The sequence below is a fragment of the Camellia sinensis genome, chromosome 2, assembly GCF_055761805.1.
Source record: "Camellia sinensis isolate YWXY chromosome 2, ASM5576180v1, whole genome shotgun sequence".
Taxonomy (NCBI): domain Eukaryota; kingdom Viridiplantae; phylum Streptophyta; class Magnoliopsida; order Ericales; family Theaceae; genus Camellia; species Camellia sinensis.
This window is the reverse complement of record NC_138962.1, coordinates 147607609-147631623: the sequence shown is the minus strand read 5'-3', so window position 1 is coordinate 147631623 and position 24015 is coordinate 147607609. Positions and strand designations below refer to the sequence as shown.

The 24015-nt window shown below is 31.6% G+C and overlaps 2 protein-coding genes across 3 annotated transcripts in view; both read right to left on the bottom strand.

Moving 5' to 3' along the window:
* Window positions 1-20659, bottom strand: part of LOC114273806 (putative disease resistance RPP13-like protein 1) — a 43254-nt gene extending 22595 nt beyond the window's left edge. The window contains exons 1-2 of one of the 2 annotated variants that reach the window (XM_082915781.1): window positions 20553-20659; window positions 536-4747 (exon numbers count right to left, since the gene is read on the bottom strand). In XM_082915781.1, coding sequence (XP_082771907.1) covers window positions 553-4104 — 3552 coding nt within the window. In that variant the 5' untranslated portion in view covers window positions 4105-4747; window positions 20553-20659 and the 3' untranslated portion in view covers window positions 536-552. Of the gene's footprint in view, window positions 1-535; window positions 5532-20552 lie in introns of those variants that run through there. The other variant, XR_014361767.1, reaches the window with a different exon arrangement.
* Window positions 4273-4740, bottom strand: LOC114273805 (putative disease resistance RPP13-like protein 1). The gene has a single exon (XM_028215625.2). The coding sequence runs from the start codon at window positions 4738-4740 to the stop codon at window positions 4273-4275; it is 468 nt and encodes a 155-aa protein (XP_028071426.2).
* Window positions 20660-24015: the final 3356 nt, after the last annotated feature.

Below are 24015 nucleotides of genomic sequence, written 5' to 3'. Positions count from 1 at the left end.
TTTTAATGGTATAAAAAATATTTTTCAGTTAACCATTTTGTTAATAAATAAATCATTTAGAAAATTAATAGTTTTTAATGATATGAGAAATAGTTTTTAATAAACAATTTTGATAATTTATTATTGTATTGGAGAATAGTTTTTTTTTTTTCCCTGAGTATTGTATTAAATTAAAATTTGTAATAAACGATAGTTATAATTTCTAGTATTATAGGACTGATTCATATTTTAAACAAATTTTGTGGGTGTATTTATAATTTGTTAAAAAATAAAAAATTTATGTTGCATAATTGACCAATAATATTTGTGTAATTACACTTAAATTATTTCACCAACCAAATTAAAGGGCAAAATAACAATTTGAAAATAAACTAAGAGCAAAATAAAAAAAAATGGCAAGCCACAAGCAGCAAACCGTCTCTTTTTATATATATATATATATATTATAAGTAATACACAGACTCTGTTGTGATGAGATGAGGAGATGCGACACTGTTAGCATTGATAAAAATAATAAAATAATAATTTTGAGTACCTGCTAGTTTTGATTGCTCATATTGGCCTTTCCTCTTCAAAGATGTATCTGCCTTCTATGAAGACTGCAGGAATGGGAGCTATGAGGGGCCAATATTGGCCTTTCCCCTTTTCACACCTCCGTTTCATTATTGGACAATTTATGAATTCAAGTTCCAAAAGCGAGGGAGGCAGCCCTCCTTGCTTGGGAAAAGATGCGAGCCTAGGGCAATCTCTGAATTGAAGATGGGTGAGGTTTTGAATGGTCTCCATGGAAGAAGATATCTTCTCCAGATTTGGGAAATTCCAAATCCACAGATGCGTCAAAGAGGTGGGCAGCAACATCCCATCTACTGGAAAGCTGGACACCGAATAATATTCTTCTTCTTCTTCTTCTTCTTCTGACACGTTACTTGGGCCTACAAGATAGAGACATTCAAGAGAGGAGAATCTGTGCAAACCCCACTCTGATAGGGGCTTACCAATCTTCATATTCGCGATTCCAAGATAAGTGAGGTTGGTGAGGAAATTCCCTTTCTCTAGAATGTAGGAGGAGACGATTCCTCCTCCTGCAGGCCAACTTTCTATCCCCAGATATTGAAGGGAAGCGAGGAGGCTGTTGTTGCATAAACTAGGGACCGAATCTAGTTTTTTGCAATTGCTGATAATCAATGATGACAGTTTTGTTGGGGGGTGGTGGACCCATTCTTCCGGAAGGGACTCCAGATTATCACACCCATCTATCAACAGCTCCTCCAGATTAGAATCGTGTGCTGTCCACCCAGGTAAGGACCGCAGAGCCTTACATCCATCACAAATCTGAAGTTCTCTTAGGCTAGGCGGAAGGCCTGTCCCTGAAAAAGATACCAGACTTGGACACCCACTGATATGCATCTCTCGAACAGAAGTGAAGGTATGTAGCCCCCGTGGCAGTTTCTCCAGCTTTTCACAATCACTTATAGATAGATACTTAAGTCTCACCATGGAAGGCACTCCCTCTTGTTGATGTTGCCCTTCGTTTTCTACATCATCGTCTTCTTCAAACAATGAAACAAGTTGCGGACAAAACCAAATTTCCAAACATTGCAAGGCAAGGAGACTGTGTTGTAGTCCCGCCTCATTCTGCCACAGTGATGTGAGTTCTTCACACCAATCAATCTTCAATTTTTTGAGTCCTTTAAGCCCCTGGGTAAGCCATTTTGGCAATAATGCAAGTTTCTGAATCCTCTCAATGCTCAAGGAAGTTACTGAACTCAGATGCTTAGACATTGCATTTGCCAACATCACTTCATCATCTATGCTTGGATTGCATAGGGACTCAGTGATTGAAACATTTCTAATATTCAAGCAAGTAAGGGAACTGGGTTCAAGCACGTTACATGTCTCAAGGAGCACTGGAAGGCTTGGAAGCCGAACATCACTCATGGACAGGGAGGTGAGTGATGGGAGAACAAGGCTAGAAGTTTCAACCAGCAACTGCGGGCAATTTGTAATCTCAAGAGTTTTGAGGCAAGGAAGATTACTCGGCAACATTCCCACAAGTTTGGGACATTCTTTGATGGAGAGCTTACTAACACGAGTGAAGGTTTGAACTTCCTTGTCAATTCCAAAAACGTACCAATCCTCCCATTCTGTCATATTCTCAAAACAAAGTGTCACGAGTAATGGAAAAGGTTTGGCGCAATGCTGTCCATAGAACTCACTACCCACATGCTTTACCGCACTCATTTGTTCAATGTGAAGGTCTTTCAAAGAGGGTAGTTGTCCAAGTGGCGGTAAGGAAGTGCAATTTTTACAATTTTGTAACTTCATGCACACCATATTGGAGAACAAAGGATCTCCTATCCAAGTTGGAAAACTCATACCATGGTAGCCTCTAATGTATAGCTCTTTCAACTTCTCGTGAGGTTTTAATATGTCAAGCACTTCTGTTTCAACCATCTCATTTCGTACACCATCCAACCTCTCACTACTCCATTCCATTGTTAGCACATCTATACCTTGCTTGTCATTTAAACACACCCCTCTTGCATCCGAAGGATCAACCACATTTTTTATACCCGATATGCAAAGTGTCCCTCCAAGATGAATCAAGTTCCCCAACTCTCTTATCCGAGACCCATTGTTGTCTTTCATAACAATAAAATTGGATAGTGTTTGGAGACTTGTCAACTTACCAATTCCTCGTGGCATTTCTTCTAAGGAATTTGAATCAATCATATCAAGATGACGTAGGTTAATTAGGTTTCCCATGTCTGCAGGCAATTTCCTCAGTTCTGAACAACCTTTTAGCATCAAAGTTTGTAGATTGTATAGGGTACCTAATGATTCAGGTACTGTTTTGATTCTGGTGTAGGAAAAGTTAAGATATCGCAAATGTTTCAAATCTCCAATTGATTTTGGAATAAGTTCGCCAACGTGATATCTATTCAAGCTCAACACCCTTAAGCGTTTCATCTTTGGCAACAGATCAAGGGGAACCTTGCTTGTCAAATAACAATCTATATTTTTATGTAAGGACAATGGTAAGAAGGTCCTTACATTCTCGGCTTCGTAAAAAGTTTCAAACTTTTTGATTGTGTCAAAGTCGCTTTGCATGTAAGATGAATGCCGAGCACTCTTCAATTTTCTATGTTGCTCCTGATCCTTCAATTTATCCTCCAATCTAAAACAAGTATATCCTGCAACTGACTGAGCTAAATCATTGATGAGGTCATGCATCACAAAATTCGAGCTTTCACCACTACTTGATGGTTGGAAAAAAGACCTCGACTGCAATTCCCGAAAGTATTCAACTCCTAAATCTTCCATTCGCTTCTCTCCGTTTTGTTGCTGAAGAAGGCCTTCTGCCATCCACAAGAAGACTAACTCCATCTCCTCAAATTCATAGTCCTTTGGCAGTATAGAGCAATATGCAAAGCACTGCTTCAAATGTGAAGGGAGATGATGGTAGCTTAATCTCAAAGCTGGGGGGATTTCATTACCTTGTTCTGTTAAATCCCATATTTTGCTATTCAATACAATTTCCCACTCATCGTCTCTTTCTTTGCACCGTAAAAGGCCACCGAGTGTCCTAGCAGCCAAAGGCAAACCTTTACATTTTCTCACAATTTTCCTACCAATAAACCCCAAAGTTGGATTTGCATCCAAGCTTCTATTCCCAAAGGCATGTTGTTCAAATACTGACCAACAATCATCATCTGATAGATGCTGTAGCAAATAGTTTTGAACGGTTCCCATAATCAATGCAACATCTCTATCACGAGTTGTTACAATTATCTTACTTCCTGGGGCTCCATCATTAAAGGGGCTCTTCAAAACGTTCCAATCATTGTATTTCTTGTCCCATATGTCATCTAAAACAATTAAAATCTTTTTTCCAACCAAATTTTGCTTTAGCTGAACTTGAACTTGATTCAAGTCTTTAAATTTACAAGACTTGGAAGTAATAGACTCAAGAATTGCTTTTGAGATTCTCAAAATATTGAACTCATCAGAAACACAGACCCATGCTTTCAAATCAAAATTCTTGTTCACCACCTCATCATTGTACACCATTTGTGCAAGGGTGGTCTTGCCAAGCCCACCCATACCTACAATGGGAATTACGCCGACTTTGCTATCACTTGACTCATTGCTTAGGAGAAAATCAATTATCTCATCTTTTTCCTTATCTCTGCCACATATGCGAGGTTCATGTATCAAGGATGTGGAGAGTGGTCTGCGCCATGCTTTAGTAGATTCTCTTGCAACAATGTTTTATAAACCAAGTCGACTTCCTCTTTCAAAAATACTTTGCAATCTGGTAGTGATTTCCTCTATCTTGGATGTGGAACTCTTCATAAAATCGGACAAAAGTGTTGTTGGACTGAATCCTTTACAACATGTAGGTATCATGGCTCGTAGCTTGCTCTTGCTTGTGCTAGCTGCTTGGGACTCTGCTGTTAACTTACGCTGCAAAGCTTCAGTGGCAAACTCGTCCAGTATGTCATCCAGATCATAAGCTAGGTCTGTAAGTTCCTCCAGCCACATTTTCACGGCTCTATTTTCTATTTGTTTCTCCTCCGCATCATCCAAGAATGCCTGAATTTCAGTTAATTCTCCACTCCATCTCTTGAAGATGGTATGAACCTGCTCCCGATGACCAAAGTTCAGTAGGTCAATTGAGGCCAACTTCTCAAACAACACCTTAATAAAAGCAGCGAGAATGATTTCGCCTATAGGCATTGTTTCCCTGTGGAAACAAGGAAGCAAGAAACAACATTATATCAGATTTAGAGAAAGACACAAACAAACCAAGAAAAGCATGAGAGTAAAAGTCTGATTGGTTTTAGAATGAATTCACAATTGAAGGTAACAAAATGGAGTCATTATTGCAGCTGCTATTATGTGTTTACATACTAGAATATATTCTACCTTATCAAAACCAATGGCTCAAGTTTTTTTTACCAACTATTCCACATGCCCGAAAGTAAAAATATTGGGGAAAAAATGTATTGTATGATCCACAAACAAAAGTTTCGTATAAAATACCATATAAGAATGGATAATTATTTAGTTGTTCGTTATGGTACTGTTCATGTTATGCTCTCAGCAATTATGGGTGAGACCATATGAAGGAACTTTTATTAAGTACTCGATAAATAAAGAATGATCCGTGAAGTGTATTTTGTGGTTTCACATTTGTTGGGAGGATCACATAAGTAATATCACATTGTATTCTGAGACTACCTAATATATATACATATATATTAATATAGATGATGTGACAATGATATTCTTAAAAATACAAATCATTTGGATAAAATTTTATTTTTTAAAATAATAGGAAACAATGTCTCTTTGAAAAAAACATAATGAAGTTAAACACTACTCTTTATTTTTCACTAGTTATAGTATAATAAAGGAATGCTCTTTATTTTGCCTAAATACTTTTTTATTTATATGCTTTAACACTACAATTTATTTTTACTTATTTATTCAAATTATTTAAAGAGTCTTTCAAGACTCTCTAAACGTAGCCAGCTAGTAAAAAAATTGTTGAAATGACTAATGTAAGAACTAGTAAAAAATTTGTTGAAATGACTAATGTAATAACTAGCCCGTTATAGAAAGTAAAATAGGACAAGACTAACTATAATAGCAAATACACGTCTTTCAAAGAACCCATTGAAGATACTCTAACACAATGGAAATAGCATAAATATGATGCCATTGAAACTTTCTTCCCAAACAAAAGTAATGTGCAGTTAATGAGGTCACTATATTGTAGTCCAACAAAAATAATTATTAGAAGATAATGCATGGCCAGTCAATTGCAAGATATTCACTAACTATAAGCAATTAAGTCAGTATTTGATAGATTAATAGTTCAATAAAATAGATAAATTGTCTTTTAAAATACCATTGAGTTTGAGTTATCCCTAGGGATCACTGGAGGTTCATCCGGTTGTTAATTTCATGACCGTGAGATTTGTCAAGATACGCACAAGTTGACTCGGACACAAGTTATCAAAAAAAAAAAAACAATGGAGAAACTAAAATGACAACACTCCAATGCTATCTAACATTACTTTATTCTTATTTATTTAGTTTAATCCCATTGGGAGAAAATTTGAAATAACAATTTGTAATTATCAAAAAATAAATGCAGTGTCGAGGTTTGCTAATCATCCTAATTTTATCAATAGGTGATAAATGAATTTTTAGGTGATGTGTCTCATATAATAAGTTAAGATTGTTGCTGATAAGAGCGGAAAGTTTAATAAGATCGCTATGCTGGTCATAGAATCCGAAATTAATTTCAAAATAATGAAACTCTTTCTTCATCAAAAACTTGTTTGATAAAATTGCAGAGATTATTATATGATTTCTTGAAGGGTAAATTACACTTCTAATTTTTTTATTAATTTATATTATTATTTGCACTCAAAAATTTATATTGCTACTCACGCAGTCCTGCAGGTGTGAACACAAAAGTTTGTTAAGTAAATGTAGGCGTGCCTAGTTCAAGGTGTAGGAATTGTTAAATATTTCTAACTTCTAACACAGAGCAATGACTGTGTATGGCTAAGAGGAACCGTCATTGATTCGGATCTTGTCCCAATGAAAATGACTTTTAACAAATTTATAGGTGCCAAAGATAATTAGACTAAAATTGTGACTTGCATTGATTGGAAATGAAGTACAATTGATAATCTACGATAACTAAGCTAAAAAGCTAAAAGAACTAAGCTATGAAGATATGATAAGTAAGCTATGAAAGCTAAGGTAAGGTAATGAAGCTATGAAGTTAAGATAAATGACCTATCAAGCTAGGATAAATGTATTGAAAAGTATGTGTCGAAAGACTCTTGATCAAGTATTTGGTCAAGACCCTTTGAATGTTGCACTTAGAGCCCTTTATATAGTGTTGGGGAAGCCCATATTTCTGCTCAACTACCAGAAGCTATGAAGCTAAGGTAAGGTAATGAAGCTATGAAGTTAAGATAAATGACCTATCAAGCTAGGATAAATGTATTGAAAAGTGTGTTGAAAGATTCTTGATCAAGTATTTGGTCAAGACCCTTTGAATGTTGCACTTAGAGCCCTTTATATAGTGTTGGGGAAGCCCATATTTCTGCTCAACTACCAAAAACGTGGCATATATCTCCTCAACCTCTGCCCTAAAATGCAGAGCCACACCTCTCTCTTCATATCTATTTTTCACTATAATAGGGAATGAACGAATTTATACATGATATGTATGAATACATATGTTTGTGTACAATGTACACATGGATTTAGATCCTATATATTACATGTTTGGAATTGAGATTTTCATTTTAATGCATTAACTTGTAACATATTGTTAAAATTCAGAATCATCCAACTATAACTGTTACACTAATTTGAATTTAACTATTCTTAAGTTTAAGGAAAAAAAAAATATATTGACATAACTCTTTCACAACCATTAATAATGAATAGATATCTCCATTTTATTAATGTAAGAGAGAGAATCTGAATTTGATTATCCTATTTGTACATTGAGGTGTATATATCTTGTGAATATTATGTTTATATGTAATATAATAGTTTTTGACAGTGATACATTTAAATGAGATCTAGTTTGGGCGTTTGGAAGTTGTGGTTTTGTTTCATGATGAAGATATTGAATCAAGTTAAGTCCAATTAAGGATAGACCTAGGATAATATTCTAACACAAATTAAGATAAGTCAAGTTAGGATATTAACACAAATTTAAATAAGTCAAGTTAAGATAAGTCAAATTAAGATATTAACACAAATTAAGATAAGTCAAGTTAAGATATTAACACAAATTTTAAAAAGAAGGTATAAACTATATATATAGCTTCTTTTTTTTTTAAATAAGGAACCAGAGTGAGATTCAATGTAATTTTTAATTTGGTTAAATAACGAAAAAAAAAAACCCTAAGATTTTGACTTTTGTAACAAAATAAATCTAAATTTCTAATTTTTTCAATTTAAACACTATTTTTGTTTTTCAATCTTGTTAGGTTTTATTCTTGGCAACCCCGTTTGACAAAACTCCTTTCAGTTGTATTTGTTTTCGCATTTTTTTTTCCAGTAAGGCTATGAGTTTATTAGATGCGAATCCAACCCGAATCGTGCTTTTGTCAATTTCCATGGATCAAAACCGAGGTTGTAACAGGATCTAGTTTTCCAGATTTTCCAATTTTGGTCGTCCCGCTCGAGTGGGGAAAGTGACGCTCGAGCGAAGATTGCAACCTCACAGCATCTCTGCTTCGCCTGAAAAAGTACTGGATGGTGTGATTTGACGCTCGAGCGTGGAAACTTCCGCTTGAGCGTGAAGCCTATATGAATCACACAATTTTGAAGCCTCCGCTCGAGCGGGAATTCCCACGCTCGAGCGGACCGCGCGAACACAGATTCTTGGATTTCTATAAGGAATTGGTTTTCTTCCAAAATTAGGATTACTTGGGTTTTCGATAAGTAGTTGGTTTTCTTCCAAAACTTAGAGAACCTCTCCAAATCTTCTTTTTGGGTTCTAAGGCTTATATCTGGAGATATTTTGCTAGTTTTCTTAGATGTTTTCATTGAGTATTCAACTCATGGTTTACGAAGCATACATCAAAGGTTTGTTTGTTGATTCTACACAAAAGAGAGAGTTGTTCTTCGGTGGATTCTGAAGAATTCGAGCCTGAAACTTTGGTGGATTCCGGAGTGGCTCATCGTCAAGACAATTCCGAGGTGAAGACGGGGTTGGAAGAGACACATAGAGGTTGGTTCAATTCGGGCATAGATTCGCTAGGTAATTGAGAGTATACCTGTGTAATTCCTTTATATCTTCTTAGTGGATTTTTTTGTGGCTGTTGGCCGTGGTTTTTTTATCACAATTAGAGGTGTCCGATTGTGATTTTTCCACGTAAAATCGTTGTGTCGATTTGTCTTGATTGTTTGATTGGGATTGTTATATACTGCTTAAAATTCATACATAATCACAAATCAACATCTAGGGGATTTCTAGATTTTTCAATTGGTATCAGAGCAGGTCGTTCTATTTTTTTTTTTTTTTTAAATATTCTTTGAGAACGAGATCTTGTTTGATTTGTGATAATGGATTCAATTCGTGAGGAAAATTCTATGGTTCGACCACCCCTACTTGACAGATCCAATTATTCTTTTTGGAAAGCTCGGATGAGATCGTTTTTGAAATCTATAGATGAAAAAGTTTGGCAATCTGTCATGAATGGGTGGACCGAACTAACAATTACCATTGATGGAGTAACTTTCCCCAAACCAATTGAAAAGTGGGACACAATTGATTACCAAAATAGTAACTGGAATAGTAAAGCTATCAATTCTCTCTTTTGCGCTGTCACACCTGAAGAGTTTAGTCGAATTTGCAATTGTGAAGTCGCAAAAGAGGCTTGGGATATCTTAAAAACTATTCATGAGGGCACTCCTTCTGTTAAACGCTCAAAACTTCAAAGGCACGCGTCTAGTTTCGAAAACCTTTCAATGAAAAATAGTGAGACTTTTGACGAATTTTATGCGAAGTTGAGTGACATTGTAAATTCCAGCTTCAATTTAGGTGAAAAAATACCAGCATCCAAAGTTGTGGAAAAAAATTTTGAGATCCTTGCCCGATCGGTTCCAACCAAAAGTTACGGCTATTGAGGAGGCTCAAGATGTTGACAACCTCAAGCTGGATCAGTTGATTGGAAATTTCCAAACTTATGAGGCACATAGGAATTTCAAAAAGAAACAAAAAGATATTGCTTTTAGTAGTGCTCATAGAGTTGGAAAGGATTCTGATGAGGATTGTGAGATAGATTCCAAGATTACGGCTACTTTTGTTAAATAATTTAAAAAATCTTTTTTGAAAAAGAATCCTAATCTTTTGGAATCTACTCATACTCATAAATCTAAAGGCAAAGATAAACTCAAAATTAATTCTATAGCCAAGAAGGAGAAATGAAAGATACAAGGGAACTCTGAAAGAGTCCAATGCTATGAATGCCAAGGATTTGGCCACTTTACTTCAGAATGCCCCACTCGTTTGAAGAAGAAGAAAGCCCTCGCCATCACTTGGGATGGTGAATTAGAATCTGATGAAGATGAAAGTGACAACGAAGATCAAGGCGAAGAGGGACATAAACAATTCCTTGCTTTCATGGTGGCTTCCGAAACTGAAGGACAAGCAGAGTATCCGAAGAGGCCGGTTGAGAATGCCACTGATAATGAATCCTCGGAGAGTGATGATGAAGAGCTTGAGCAAGCTTATGAAAAATTGTATAAGGAGTCTCTTAAGTTATCCAAATTGAATGACAAACTCACTATAAAACTCACAGCATGTGAAAGTGAGAATGTCAAACTAAAGGAGGAGATTTCCGAGGCTAGGATTAATGCCATCAAGATTTCTAATGATCGACAAGCTCTTCGTGCAAAACTCTTGACTTGTGAGACAAAGAGGAATGAGCTACAGCAAATCTATGCAACATATGAAGAAAAGATTGAAACTCTCGAGATGTCTCAACTTGCCTTGGAAGAACCAATCATCAAGAAAGAGGAAGAACTCAAGTGTGCTATGGCTACCATTGGTTTTTGGAACAAAGGTTCAAAAACTTTGGACAATATCATTGGGTCTCAACAAATTTGTTCTGACAAGAGTGGCATTGGGTTTGGTGGTAGTTAAGAGCAAAACAGAGTGCTTCCACATCTTATGATACAAGAACTCAAGGAAAGGGGGAACAAAAAATTCAACATAAGGATGGACTTCTCAAACTTCCTAGAGTTGGTAAGGTAAAAGAAAAGAAGGTACACCTTGTACACCCTGTTTTTATTTGTCATCATTGTGGTATGCATGGTCATATTCGCCCTTATTGTTATAAGTTGCATGGGAGAGTGTATTTGCCTAGACCTAAAAATAGGATGTTGGAAACCAAGTCGAGACGGGTTCCCATTGAAAGCAAAGGGAACCACAACGTCAAGACACCACCCAAGAACCGCAATTCTCACAACTTTGTTTGTACTAAAGCAGTTTGGGTGAAAAAACTTGACTTGTGTTAATTTATTTTGTCGTTTTAGTTTTTGGGTTTTTGTGTGTTTTTTTTTTTTTTTTATTACATCTATGCTTGTTCATTTTTTTGTCTTGCTTTAGTTTTGAAAAAAAAAAATGAAAAAAAATCCAAAAAGATTTTCTTAATATGGTTTTGCAAGCTTGAAATTTTTGAGTGGTCCTTGGTGCATATTGGAATTAATGAGAATATCCATTACATGTTAATATATGTGTGCTTTCTGTGGTCATTACTCATTTTGGAGTGTGTGTTTTTTGATTAGTATGTATCATTCTGTACACACTCTTGGATTAGCAAATATCGGAGTCTTCCGCCTTAGAGATTATTTTTTTCTATGGACTTCTGGCATTGTATCTTTTGCGTTTCTAAAGGAATTGAACTATACTAGCATATCATGGGTGATGTTGAGTCTCTTAACCATCTTTCATCTTTTTGCACCTCCACGGCTTTCCCCTCTATTCTTTGTAGTCCAGCCATGAGGAAAAGGCTACCTCAGAGTCACCAACCAGGCCATCCTTATTATATCCATGCTTCTCTGGTTCGGTTTCCATACTCTTGAGCGTGTCAGCTGCCAATGAGTGTGCAAAAGAAAAAGAAAAAGAAAAAGAAAGAGAAGAAGAAAAAATATGCAAAAGTAAGAAAAAAAAATTTGCAAAAGAAAAAAAAAAAGATTCATTGATTGAGGGGGAGCCTCCACCTTTATTCACCAAATACCCCTTGATGCCTAGTGGTTTGACTTTCCTTTGTTGTGCTTAGATTCTCTTGTCGGAGGTCCAACTTTCAGATCGCTACTAGGATTGAATCTAGTGTTTGTCAAACTCCAAGAGTCACACACACACTTTTATCATGGGATCTATGCTTTTCACATAATGCATCACTTTCTTTCATGAGGAATCTTCTACAGCCTGTGCACATTGTGTTTACCGGTAATTGTGCTTCTTGGATAATCTTGTGTGTTCTAAGGTACAAATCTGAGATTTCTTGCTTGCTCCACCATATTATTTTTTGTCTTTTTCTTCTTGTTCACTGTTTTCAGTGTTTGTGGTTGCTTTTAGTGAGGGGGAGTTTGATTTATCATTGCAAGAGGTTGTTAGCATGAACCCTTTGATTTGTTTGGTAAGGGAGATTGGCTATTGTTGTTTTGCATGTTTCTATGCACTGTTTGCTAATTATTTCCTTCTTGCATGTTCCTGGTATTTACATCGTCATATCATTGCTTGTGTTGGTTTATGATCTTGCTTTTGTTGTTTGAGAGTTATTTTTCATGAGTCTTAGTTTTCATCTATTCATGTTTTCCATCCCGTGTTTCAAGATAATCGTGTCATATGTCTATTGCTTTTTCATATACTCTTGTGGGACTAATAGGTGTTTTGGAGATTGTGGCACTAATAACTGTTTTGCAGATCATGACCTTGAGAAAGAAGTTGGCTTTTGTTGGCTGTAATGGGTTGGGGTGTTTAGGATTTTATTTGTTAGGTGTGTTTTGTCACGGCATTGCCAAAGGGGGAGATTGTTAGGTTTTATTCTGGGCAACCCCGTTTGACAAAACTCCTTTCAATTGTATTTGTTTTCGCATTTTTTTTTCCAGTAAGGCTATGAGCTTATTAGATGCGAATACAACCCGAATCGTGCTTTTGTCAATTTCCATGGATCAAAACCGAGGTTGTAACAGGATCTAGTTTTCCAGATTTTCCAATTTTGGTCGTCCCGCTCGAGCGGGGAAAGTGACTCTCGAGCGGGGATTGCAAGCTCACAGCATCTCTGCTTCGCCTGAAAAAGTACTGGATGGTGTGATTCGACGCTCGAGCGTGGAAAATTCCCCTTGAGCGTGAAGCCTATATGAATCACACAATTTTGAAGCCTCCGCTCGAGCGAGAATTCCCACGCTCGAGCGGACCGCGTGAACACAGATTCTTGGATTTCTATAAGGAATTGGTTTTCTTCCAAAACTAGGATTACTTGGGTTTTCTATAAGTAGTTGGTTTTCTTCCAAAACTTGGAGAACCTCTCCAGATCTTCTTTTTGGGTTCTAAGGTTTATATCTGGAGATATTTTGCTAGTTTTCTTAGATGTTTTCATTGAGTATTCAACTCATGGTTTAAGAAGCATACATCAAAGGTTTGTTTGTTGATTCTACACAAAAGAGAGAGTTGTTCTTCGGTGGATTCTGAAGAATTCGAGGTTGAAGCTTTGGTGGATTCCGGAGTGGCTCATCGTCAAGACAATTCCGAGGTAAAAACAGGGTTGGAAGAGACACATAGAGGTTGGTTCAATTCGGGCGTGGATTCGCTAAGTAATTGAGAGTATAACTGTGTAATTCTTTTATATCTTCTTAGTGGATTGTTTTGTGGCTGTTGCCCGTGGTTTTTTTATCACAATTGGAGGTGTCCAATTGTGATTTTTTCACGTAAAATCGTTGTGTCGATTTGTCTTGATTGTTTGATTGGGATTGTTATATACTGCTTAAAATTGATACATAAACACAAATCAACATCTAGGGGATTTCTAGATTTTTCAAATCTAAACCATACCTATTTTCATTAAGTAAAATAGACGGAAAAAAATTGGTATTTTTTGTTGGAAAATAATAGTTTTTTGGTAACTTTAATTTGAGATTAAAGTGAGACCTAATCGTCGGTTGATGTGGGTCCGAGTGAGTTTGTATTATCTTACATGAGAGGATTATAATACAGAAATAATGAGCCGAAACCATTAGGTTGTAAATGAGAATTATCTCATAAAGTGGGAGGGCATCAATAAAAGTTAGGCTTAGATTTGGACTAGTCTTGGTTTGGATTGTGCCTAAGCTTGGGCATGTGCTGGGTTTGGTGTTGGATTTGAACTTGGACTTGAATCTAGTTTTGAGCTTGGGCTAAGTTTTGCTGTGTTGCACTTAGCTTGTGCATGTGTTTGAGATTGAGCATGAATCGGATTGTGACCCTACATCCGTATCCATTTTGCGACCCATCTGATTGAACTATTCAAATATCATTATATACATATTTATTTATATATATAAAGCGCATGGGAGGTTTAGACTGTTGTAACTCTTATCTTTTGATGATGGAGCTGATGACCATATTAGTAGCCATGAGTTTTTAACCTTTGCAACTCTAGCTCCAATAACTAGAGTTGATAGCATTGATTAATGGGATTTTGATGGCCCTCATGATGATGGCCTTCATGGCTAAGGACTTCCCTACTTGTATAAATAGAGACTTTCCCCTCCAACTTAGTAAGATGTTTTTAGAGAGATTTTTTATTTTTTAAAATTTTTTTATTATTTTTTTTTTTTATGGAGAATGGTGATTTTTTAGATGAAGTTGGAGATGTTTCTTACATCAAAGAAAAAGTCAAAGAAATTTTCCTATCTCTTTTTTGTTAGCCCTTCTTTAGTTCCTGTTAATGAGAGACTATTACCATTGTCAGGTTCGCCGAAACTATTTAAAAGGTGTTTCTGCATTAGCTGGTTTCGACCGTCATATCCTAAGAAATAGATGTCAGCATTCCTCTAGCACCCATTGGCGAGGTAGTGAATTTGTTTTAAGGAAACCATGTATACCACAGGTTTCGATTTGCATTATTTATCTTTTGTTCTTTAAACTTTTAGATTTAATCTATTTCTTATATATTATTTTTGTATGTCTATGTGAATCCATCTTGTAATATGTTCTACAATTTCTAATCTTGTGTCTTCCTTAAGAATTAAAAATAAGACCGTTTTACCTTCACTATTTTATTTTATCTAATTTAGTTTTCTATTATTAGGAAAAATATTAACATTTTAGTCATTAATCTCAATTTATATACATAAAATGACGGAAAAATAACATTTTAGTCATTAATCTCATTGTAGGCATATATAAAATGTCTAAAATAAAAAATTTCATTCAATTTAATGACTAAAATATTTTTTTTTATCAATTTTAATTAATAAAAATAGGCAAATAGCTTAGATTAAAAAGAAAGAAAAAATTTAGGTGAAAAATTAAAAATTTATGATTTATTTTATTACTACAAGACTTAAATTCTGAAGGTTTTTTTTTTTTTTTTAATAATTGTCCCTTCTAGTTTTGTCGTCCGCGTATATTGGTTTCCTATTAATTAAGAACGCATAGAAACTAATGCAACAAATTTTTGCCATTTTTCTATTTCTTTCTTGCTTAGGAGAAAACACAACTAAGGGGCGTTTTGGAAATAACATAAAAAAGTTAACTTTTTGACTTTTTAGTGTTTTTTACACAAAAAAATTACAAAAAGTCAAAAAAATCAAAGTATGCAAAAATAGTACAAGAGATATTTTTATAGATAAAATCACTCCATAAGCTTAATTTTCACATATTTTATAAGAAAAAAAAATTAAACTAACAATATTCATTCTTTTTTATTTTGAGTTTTTAAAAACTGCTCAAGTTTTTTGTTTTTCATGTTTCGTTGTCTTAAATTTTTTTTTTTATATTTAGTAAATTTTTTAGATGCACTTAAAAAATAAAGTAAAATATTTGTGATTTTTTTTTTAAAAAAAAATCAATAAAAACCAAAAAAAAAAAAAAATTTGAAAAAGTATTGAATTTTTGTAATTTTTTGTATTTACTGAATTTTTTACAAATATTTTATATTTAAATGTATTTAAATTAAGTGAATCTAAAAAAAAATGCTTTAAAATTTTTAAAAGTTTACTAAAGATAAAAAAATAAAAAAAAAAACTTAAAAACTGTCAACCAAACAGAGTGAATTTACAGTGGACCTTTAATAGGCGTGAATTCCTATTTGATGGGATTCCTTTATTTTTTTAATGAAATTAAACTATATTAACTAAAATAGTGATAATATAAATACATCTTTTATGAATAATTTTGATAGCTTGATGGGCCATGGAACCTATCACCTCCCATGTGAAGTCGCCCGGTGTAAGGTTTCATTTGTTGAACGACGCAGAGGTGCAAGTTTTTCACACATCTTTTATTTTCAAACACTGTGTTTGGAATACAATCAACCTTTCACTGTGAAAAATATCTGTTTAGTTTAAAATTTTAAAAAATAGTTTTTGAAAATTTTAATTATTATATTTTTGTTTTTTAGTATTTTTTTTAACATTTAAATTTTTTATAAATTTTTTACATCCACTTAATCTAAATACATTTAAAAAGTACAAAAATTTGTAAAAAATTTATTGAATATAAAAAAATACGAAAATATATTGATTTTTTTATATTATTTTTGTGTTCAATGAATTTAAATATATATATATATATAATTTTTATACTTTTTAAGTGTATTTTAAATGGATCTGAAAATTTAAAAAAATAATAATTAAAAAGAAACTAAAAAATAGAAAATAAAAATAATATTGTATATTTTGTTTTCATTTTTTTTCATATTTTTCCATTTTCCTTTTAAATTCTTATCGAAATTGTCAATGCAAACTTACCGTTTTCTATCTCCAAAACAAAAAAATATGATTGTTTTCAAGAAAATTGCTTTTTCATATCTATGCTACTATAAATTGGTGTCTACATAAATTGGTGTCTGCAGAGTAGACACACATATCTAACCAACCAAAAATTATAAACACAACATTCAACAACAACAAATTATGAACTATATATCCCACCCATTATACAAATTATAAAGATTCAAAATCTCTAAAATTATGTTATATCATTTGTTAGTTCACTAATTGGTATATCAATTGGTGCATATAGCTTTATTCTTACAAAAATAAGGAACCAAAGTGAGATTCAATATAGTTTTTAATTTGGTTAAATTACGAAAAAAAAACTTAAGTTTTGGCTTTTGTAACAAAATAACTTTAAATTTTTAATTTTCTCAATTTAAACACTAAATTTTGTATTTTTTTTTTTCAATCTAAACCATAGCGATTTTCATTAAATAAAATAGATGGAAAAAATTGTATTTTATGTTGGAAAGTAATATTTTTGGCAACTTTAATTCAAGATTAAAGTGGGACTCAACCGCCGGTTGAGGTGGGTCTGAGTGGATTTGTATTCTCTTAAGTAAGAATATTACAATACGAAAATAATGAGCCGAAACCATTAGATTATAAATGAGAGTTGTCTCCTAAAGTGGGTATCAATAAAAGTTTGGCTTAGATTTAAACTTAGTCTTGGTTTGAACTGGGCTTAAGCTTGGGCATGTGTTGGGTCTGGTCTTGGATTTGGACTTGAACTTAGTTTTGAGCTTGAGTTGAGCTGTGCTATGTTGGACTTAGTTTGTGCATGTGTTTGAGATTGGGCTTGGATCGGATTATGACCCAACACCCGTATCTGTTTTGCGACCCATTTGGTTGATTTATTCAAATAGCATTATATAAATATTTATTTGTATATATTAAGTGCATGAGAGATTTAGACTATCGTAACTTTCATCTTTTGATGATGGAGCTGATGACCATATTAGTAGCCATGAGTTTTTAACTTTTCTAACTCTATCTCTAATAACTAGAGTTGATGGCCTTGGTTAATGGCATTTTGATTTCCCTCATGATGATAGACTTCATGGCTAAAGACTCCCCTACTTGTATAAATAGAGGTCTTTCCCCTCTAACTTAATAGGATTTTTTTTTTTTTTTTGGGATGGAGAATAGATGAAGTTGGAGATGTTTCTTACATCAAAGAAAAATTCAAAGAAATTTTCCTATCTCTTTTTTGTTAGCCTATTCTTTGGTTCTTGTTAATGAAAGAGTGCTATTATTATTAAGTTCGCCGAAACTATCCCAAAGATGTTTCTACATGATTTCGACCATTGTATCCTAAGAAACAGACGCCGGTGTTCCTCCAGCACCCATTGGCAAGGTGACGAATCTGTTTATAAGGAAACTGTATATACCACAGGTTTCAATTTGCATTCCTTATCTTTTGTTCTTTAAACTTTTAGATTTAATCTATTTCTTGTATATTATTTTTGTATGTCCATGTGAATCTATCTTGTAATATGTTCTAATGTTGTAATTTATTTTCCTATCTTGTGTTTTCTTTAAGAATTAAAAATAAGATCATTTTATCTTCACTATTTTATTTTATATAATTTCATTTTCTATTATCAGGACAAATACTAATATTTTAGCCATTAACCTCAGTATATATATATATATATATACAAAAAATGACGGAAAAATAACATTTTAGTCAATGTATATTTTTCATTCAGTTTAATGACTAAAATATTATTTTTTTCTATTAATTTTAATTAATAAAAATAGACAAATAGTTTAGATTGAAAATTAAAAATTTAAAGTCTAAATTGAGAAAATTAAAAATTTATGATTTATGTTATTATCAGACTTAAATTCTAAAGTTTTATTTATTTATTTATAATAATTGTCCTTTTTAATTTTGTCCGTGTAGATTGGTTTCCTGTTAAGAACGCATAGAAACCAACAAAATTTTGCCATTTTTCTATTTCTTTCTCGCTTAGGAGAAAACACAACAAAAGCAAAGTATACAAAAATAGTGTAAGGCAGTAGTGACAACATAAATTTTTATAGATAGCGCCACTCTATAAGCTTAATTTTCACAAATTTTATAAGAAAAAAAATAAACTAAACAATATTCACTCTTTTTGATTTTGAGTTTTTAAAAACTGCTCAAGTTTTTGTTTTTTATGTTTTGTTGTCTTTAAATTTTTTTATATTTTTTTTTAGATGCACTTAACAAATAAAGTAAAATATTTTTGAATTTTTTTTAAAAAAAAAATCAATAAAAACCAAAAAAAAATGAAAAAGTATTGAATTTTTGTAATTTTTGTATTTAGTGAATTTTTTACAAATATTTTACATTTAAATGTTTAGATTAAGTGAATCTAAAAATAAAAATAAAAATTGCTTTAAAATTTTTAAAAGTTTACTAAAATAAAAAAATAAAAAAAAAACAAGAAAAATAAAAAATTTTAAAACTATTAACCAAACAATGGATCCTTAATTTTTACAATGGATCTTAAACAGGCGTGAATTTCTAATTGATGGGATCCTTAATTTTTTAATGAGATTAAACTATATTAACTAAAATATTGATAATATAAATACATTTTTTATGAAGAATTTTGATAGCTTGATGAGCCATGGAACCTATCACCTCCCATGTGTAGTCACCCAGTGTAAGGTCTCATTTGTTGAATGACACAGAGATGCAAGTTTTTACACATCTTTTATTTTCAAACATTGTGTTTGGAATATAATCAACATTTCACTGTGAAAAAAATCTGTTTGGTTTAAAATTTTTAAAAATATTTTTGAAAATTTTAATTCATATATATATTTTTATTTTTGGTGATTTTTTTTAACATTTAAATTTTTTTATAAATTTTTTAGATCCACTTAATTTAAATACATTCAAAAAGGACAAAAATTTGTAAAAAAAATTATTGAATATAAAAAAATACGAAAATATATTATATTTTTATAATTTTTTCTTGTATTCAATGAATTTTTAAAAAATTATATAATTTTTATATTTTTTAAGTGTATTTTAAATGGATCTAAAATTTTTAAAAAATGATTAAAATATTTAAAAAGAAATTAAAAAATAGAAAATAATAATTTATATATTTTTCACATTTTTTTCATATTTTTATTTTTTCTTTTTAAATTCTTATTCAAATTGTCAGTACAAACTTATCGTTTTCTATTTCCAAAATAAAAATATATGATCGTTTTCAGGAAAATTGTTCTTTCATATCTGTGCTACTACAAATTGGTGTCTACAGAGTGGACACACATATCTAACCAACTAAAAATTATAAACACCACGTTCAACAACAACAACAACGAATTATGAAGTACAAAAAATTGAGCACCCGTAAAAAATGAAGCGACACTTTATAAAACTAGACACCTGCATGTGGCACCGTTTGGGAAGAGCTAAACTAGGTTTTTTTGGTTATTTTAGTCACAAAAGGCAAAATAGGCTATTTTAGCCACAAAAAATAAAATATCACATCCAACCCATAATCATTACACTCTTCTCTCACAAAAAAAAGTCAAAAAAGCTAAAAAGCCAAAAAGTCATTCTCAAACCAAACTTTTTAGCCTAAGTTAAAATAGCCAAAAAAACTAAAAAGCTAAAAAGTCAACCCACTTCCCAAACCAACTCTGTACAATATATACACCTCAATATATTGAGACATATTATGATAATAATAAATAAAATAAAATAGAAGAGAGAAGCGAATCCAGGGCAGGAAAACTTATGCATTTATATGTATGTATATTAATTTTCTAAAATGAATCAAACATTATACAAGTATATATTTAAGTTGTGTTTGGATCATAAATTTAAGTAGGAATTTAAAAAAAAAAATTAAAAAATGAGATAAATGTGAATGAAATATAAGTTAATTTTTCTTTATTTTTCTTTTTATTTTCAAATTTCTATCTAAATTCATAATTTAAATACACAATTCAAATATAGAGTTTGAGAAAATTACAAGAGATAAATTAAGGGAAACGAGAAATACCTGGAAGCAAATTAACTTGAGAGAGAGAGAGAGAGAGAGAGAGAGAGAGAGGGAGGGACTTGTAAGGAAGGGTATGGAGGAAGCCTGTAGAACAGAACAAGAAAATGAGCTTCCAACCACATAGAAAAGAGTGAAAATAAGGTGGGACTCAAATTAAGAGATTGTTTGGCAATTAAGGATTTTAGTTAAAAGATTAAAAAAATATTTAAAAAATTAAAAATATGAATTCATATAAAAAAATTAAAAATTCTTTTTTATTCACTTCACATTTTATACATTCTTATTCATTTTAATTTTTTTTTATAAATAATCGAATCTTACAATATAAATAATTTAAATCGACACAACATCAACAGGCACAACAACTTTAAAGTTTAAGGTCCTGTTTGTTTTTAGAGATAGAATGGAAGGGATTGATAGTGAAGGGATTAATAGTGAGAGAATTGTTAGTGAGGGAATTAATAGTGAGAAATTGTTAAATTATTTTTATATAAAATAATAAAACAAATAAAAAAATATAAAAATTAAACATTAATATTTTAAAAAAAAATTCCAATATATAAAAAATAAAAAAAATAAAAAAATTTCTAATCCCCTCACTATTTTTCTAATACCATCTCTACCTCCTCACTATGAGTCCCCCTTCTAAGGGTATTAGTAATCATGTTTGATTGGGTGGATTAGAGCATGGGATTGGGATTATTAATCCGTGGGCCCAATTATCCTATGTTTGTTTTAACATTGTAGTTTAGGATTATTAATTGGATAATTAATCCAACAAATTTGTAGGATTATTAGTAATGTGGTAGGGGTGGGATTATTAATCCAATGGATATTAATCCAATTGGATAGTGAATACCACACTAATTTAATAGGATTATTAATACTTCACTATTAATCTTGTGAATCAAACATGACCTCAAGGTATTAGTAATCCCAAGGTCATCTCTCAAAATAAGAAGTATTAATAATACCAAAATATTAGTAGTCTCAATCCCTTTCTTATAATCTAAACAAACGGGGCCTAAAGCACAATTGTATTCTTTTGTCCTTAGGCGGGTGGGTGGGACTTTTTTTTAGTAACTCTTTCTCTCAACCCCACATATGGCAGGCACAACAACTTCAAAGCACAGCTGTGTTCTCTTGTCCTTTGGTGGGTGGGACTTTTTTTAAGCATTTTTCTCATCACTATCTTTCTCCTTTCCCTGTTCTCATTGAGCCACTGACCATGACATCTATACTAATTATATATATTAAGAAAAAAAGATTTTTAATGAGAATGAACGTGAGTTTTAAGTTTTTAAACTAATTTTTATTTTTATTTTTATTTTTATAATTTAAAATGTAAACAGAAAATTTATTGATTAGTTATTTAAACTAAAAAAATAAAAAAAAATGAAAAAGTTCTAATTATTTATGATTTCAAATTTTTAAAATTCAAACCAATATGGGAAATCATTCTATCCTTACATATTAATTTCCTAAACTGAACCAAACATTATACAAACATATATTGAAGTTGTGTTTAGATCATAAATTTAAGTAAAAATTTAAAAAAAAAATTAAAAATGAGATAAGTGTGAATAAAATATAAATTAATTTTTTCTTTATTTCTCTTTTTATTTTCAAATTTCTATCTAAATTCATAATTCAAATACAGAGTTTGAGAAAATTACAAGAGATAAATTAAGGAAAACGAGAAGTACCTGGAAGCAAATTAACTCTAGAGAGAGAGAGAGAGAGAGAGAGAGAGAGAGCTTGTAAGAAAGGGAAGGGAGGGAGCATGTAGAAGAGAACAACCAAACCAACTGAGCTTCCAACCACAAAGAAAAGAGTGAAAATAAGGGGAGATTCAAATTAAGGGGTTGTTTGGCAATTAAAGATTTTAGTTAAAAGATTAAAAAATTATTTAAAAAATTAAAAAATAAATTCATATAAAAAATTAAAAATTATTTTTTTATTCACTTTACATTTTATATATTCTTATTAATTTTAATTTTTTTAAATAAATAATCGAATCTTACCGTATAAATAATTTAAATCGACACAAATATCAAGAGTCACGACAACTTTGCACAATTGTATTCTCTTGTCCTTATGTGGGTGGGTGGGACTTTTTTTTTTAGCATTTATCTCAACCCCGCATGCGAGACGCACAACTTTTAAAGCACAGCTGTATTCTCCGGTTGATTTCCTCACTCACATTTTCAAAACTTTATTCTCATTTTAGGGTGAATTTTATCTTTATTTTCATTGTAGGGTAAAACAGTTTTAGTAATGTCATTTTGCGGAAAATTATTTTTCAAAAGTCATATTTCGGAATTAAAATAATAATAAAATTTGAGCATAGAAAACCGGCTATGAAAAATCGGTTTTAATTGAGTTTTAATTAATTCTAAATTGATTTAAAAAGGTTTTGATAAAATCGTTTTTGCACTAATTTTTTTTTAATTTATATTTTTAATATAAATATTTTTTAACCAAAAATATTTTTAATACAAAAATGATTTTAAAAAAGCGGCTTTATAAAATGAATTTAGAAAAACTGTTTTCATAATTTTTATTTATTTATTTTCGTTTGTTCTCCCATGTGAGATAGTTGTTGGACTTGGGAATCAAAAGAAGAGTCAGAGAAAGTAACAATTTCAATGCATTCAAAGATAAGTTTCTTTAGAAAATCACAACACAGACAAAACATAATTCATATAATACTCCAACAAATCTCATCAAGATTACACGTTCAATCTTTCTATTATATAAGGAAAAGAGTTTTTTTAGTGAGGAGTTTTTTGAGAGTTTTAATATTTTATACTAATTTTTTTAATTTTAAATAATTAAAAAAAATTTTATTAGTTAGCTTTTATTTGATAATCTCACATCGAAAAAAAAAGAAGAAAAAAATGAGTTGTTTTACTCATATAAAGAGAATCTTATACTCACATCTCATTTGGTGAAGAGCCTTGTGAGAGTTTCATCTTATATTAATTTTCTTGATTTTCTTAATTTTAAACAATTAAGAAAATCTCCATTAGTTAGCTTTTATTTAATAATCCCACATTAGAAAAAGAAGAAAAAAAATGAATTATTTTACTCATATAAAGTGAATCTTATACTCTCATCCCATTAATATTGTAGTGTTGTGCATGTTTTAATACAATATAGTTTAAATTTTAAAAATTTTAATTAATTAATTATGACATAACCGATTAGGCTAAATCATTTTTTATTTCATTGATTTGTTGGTTTAACCGCGATTTTAGCGATTTTATCAAAATATGTTGATTAAATTTGTTTGATTCGAAATAAAATAAAGATTGATCTGATTGAAGATTGAAAGACTGAGACTGTTGGATTAGAAATAAACTTTCCGTCCAAATAATTGTTAACTTTTATTTTATAATTCCACATCGGCAAAAGAGAAAAAAATGAGTTGTTTCACTTATATAAGGTGAATGTTAATAGT

Coding starts and splice junctions, on each gene's coding strand:
- LOC114273805 (XM_028215625.2), bottom strand. CDS start 4,740: ATGCCTATAGGCGAAATCATTCTCGCTGCTTTTATTAAGGTGTTGTTT.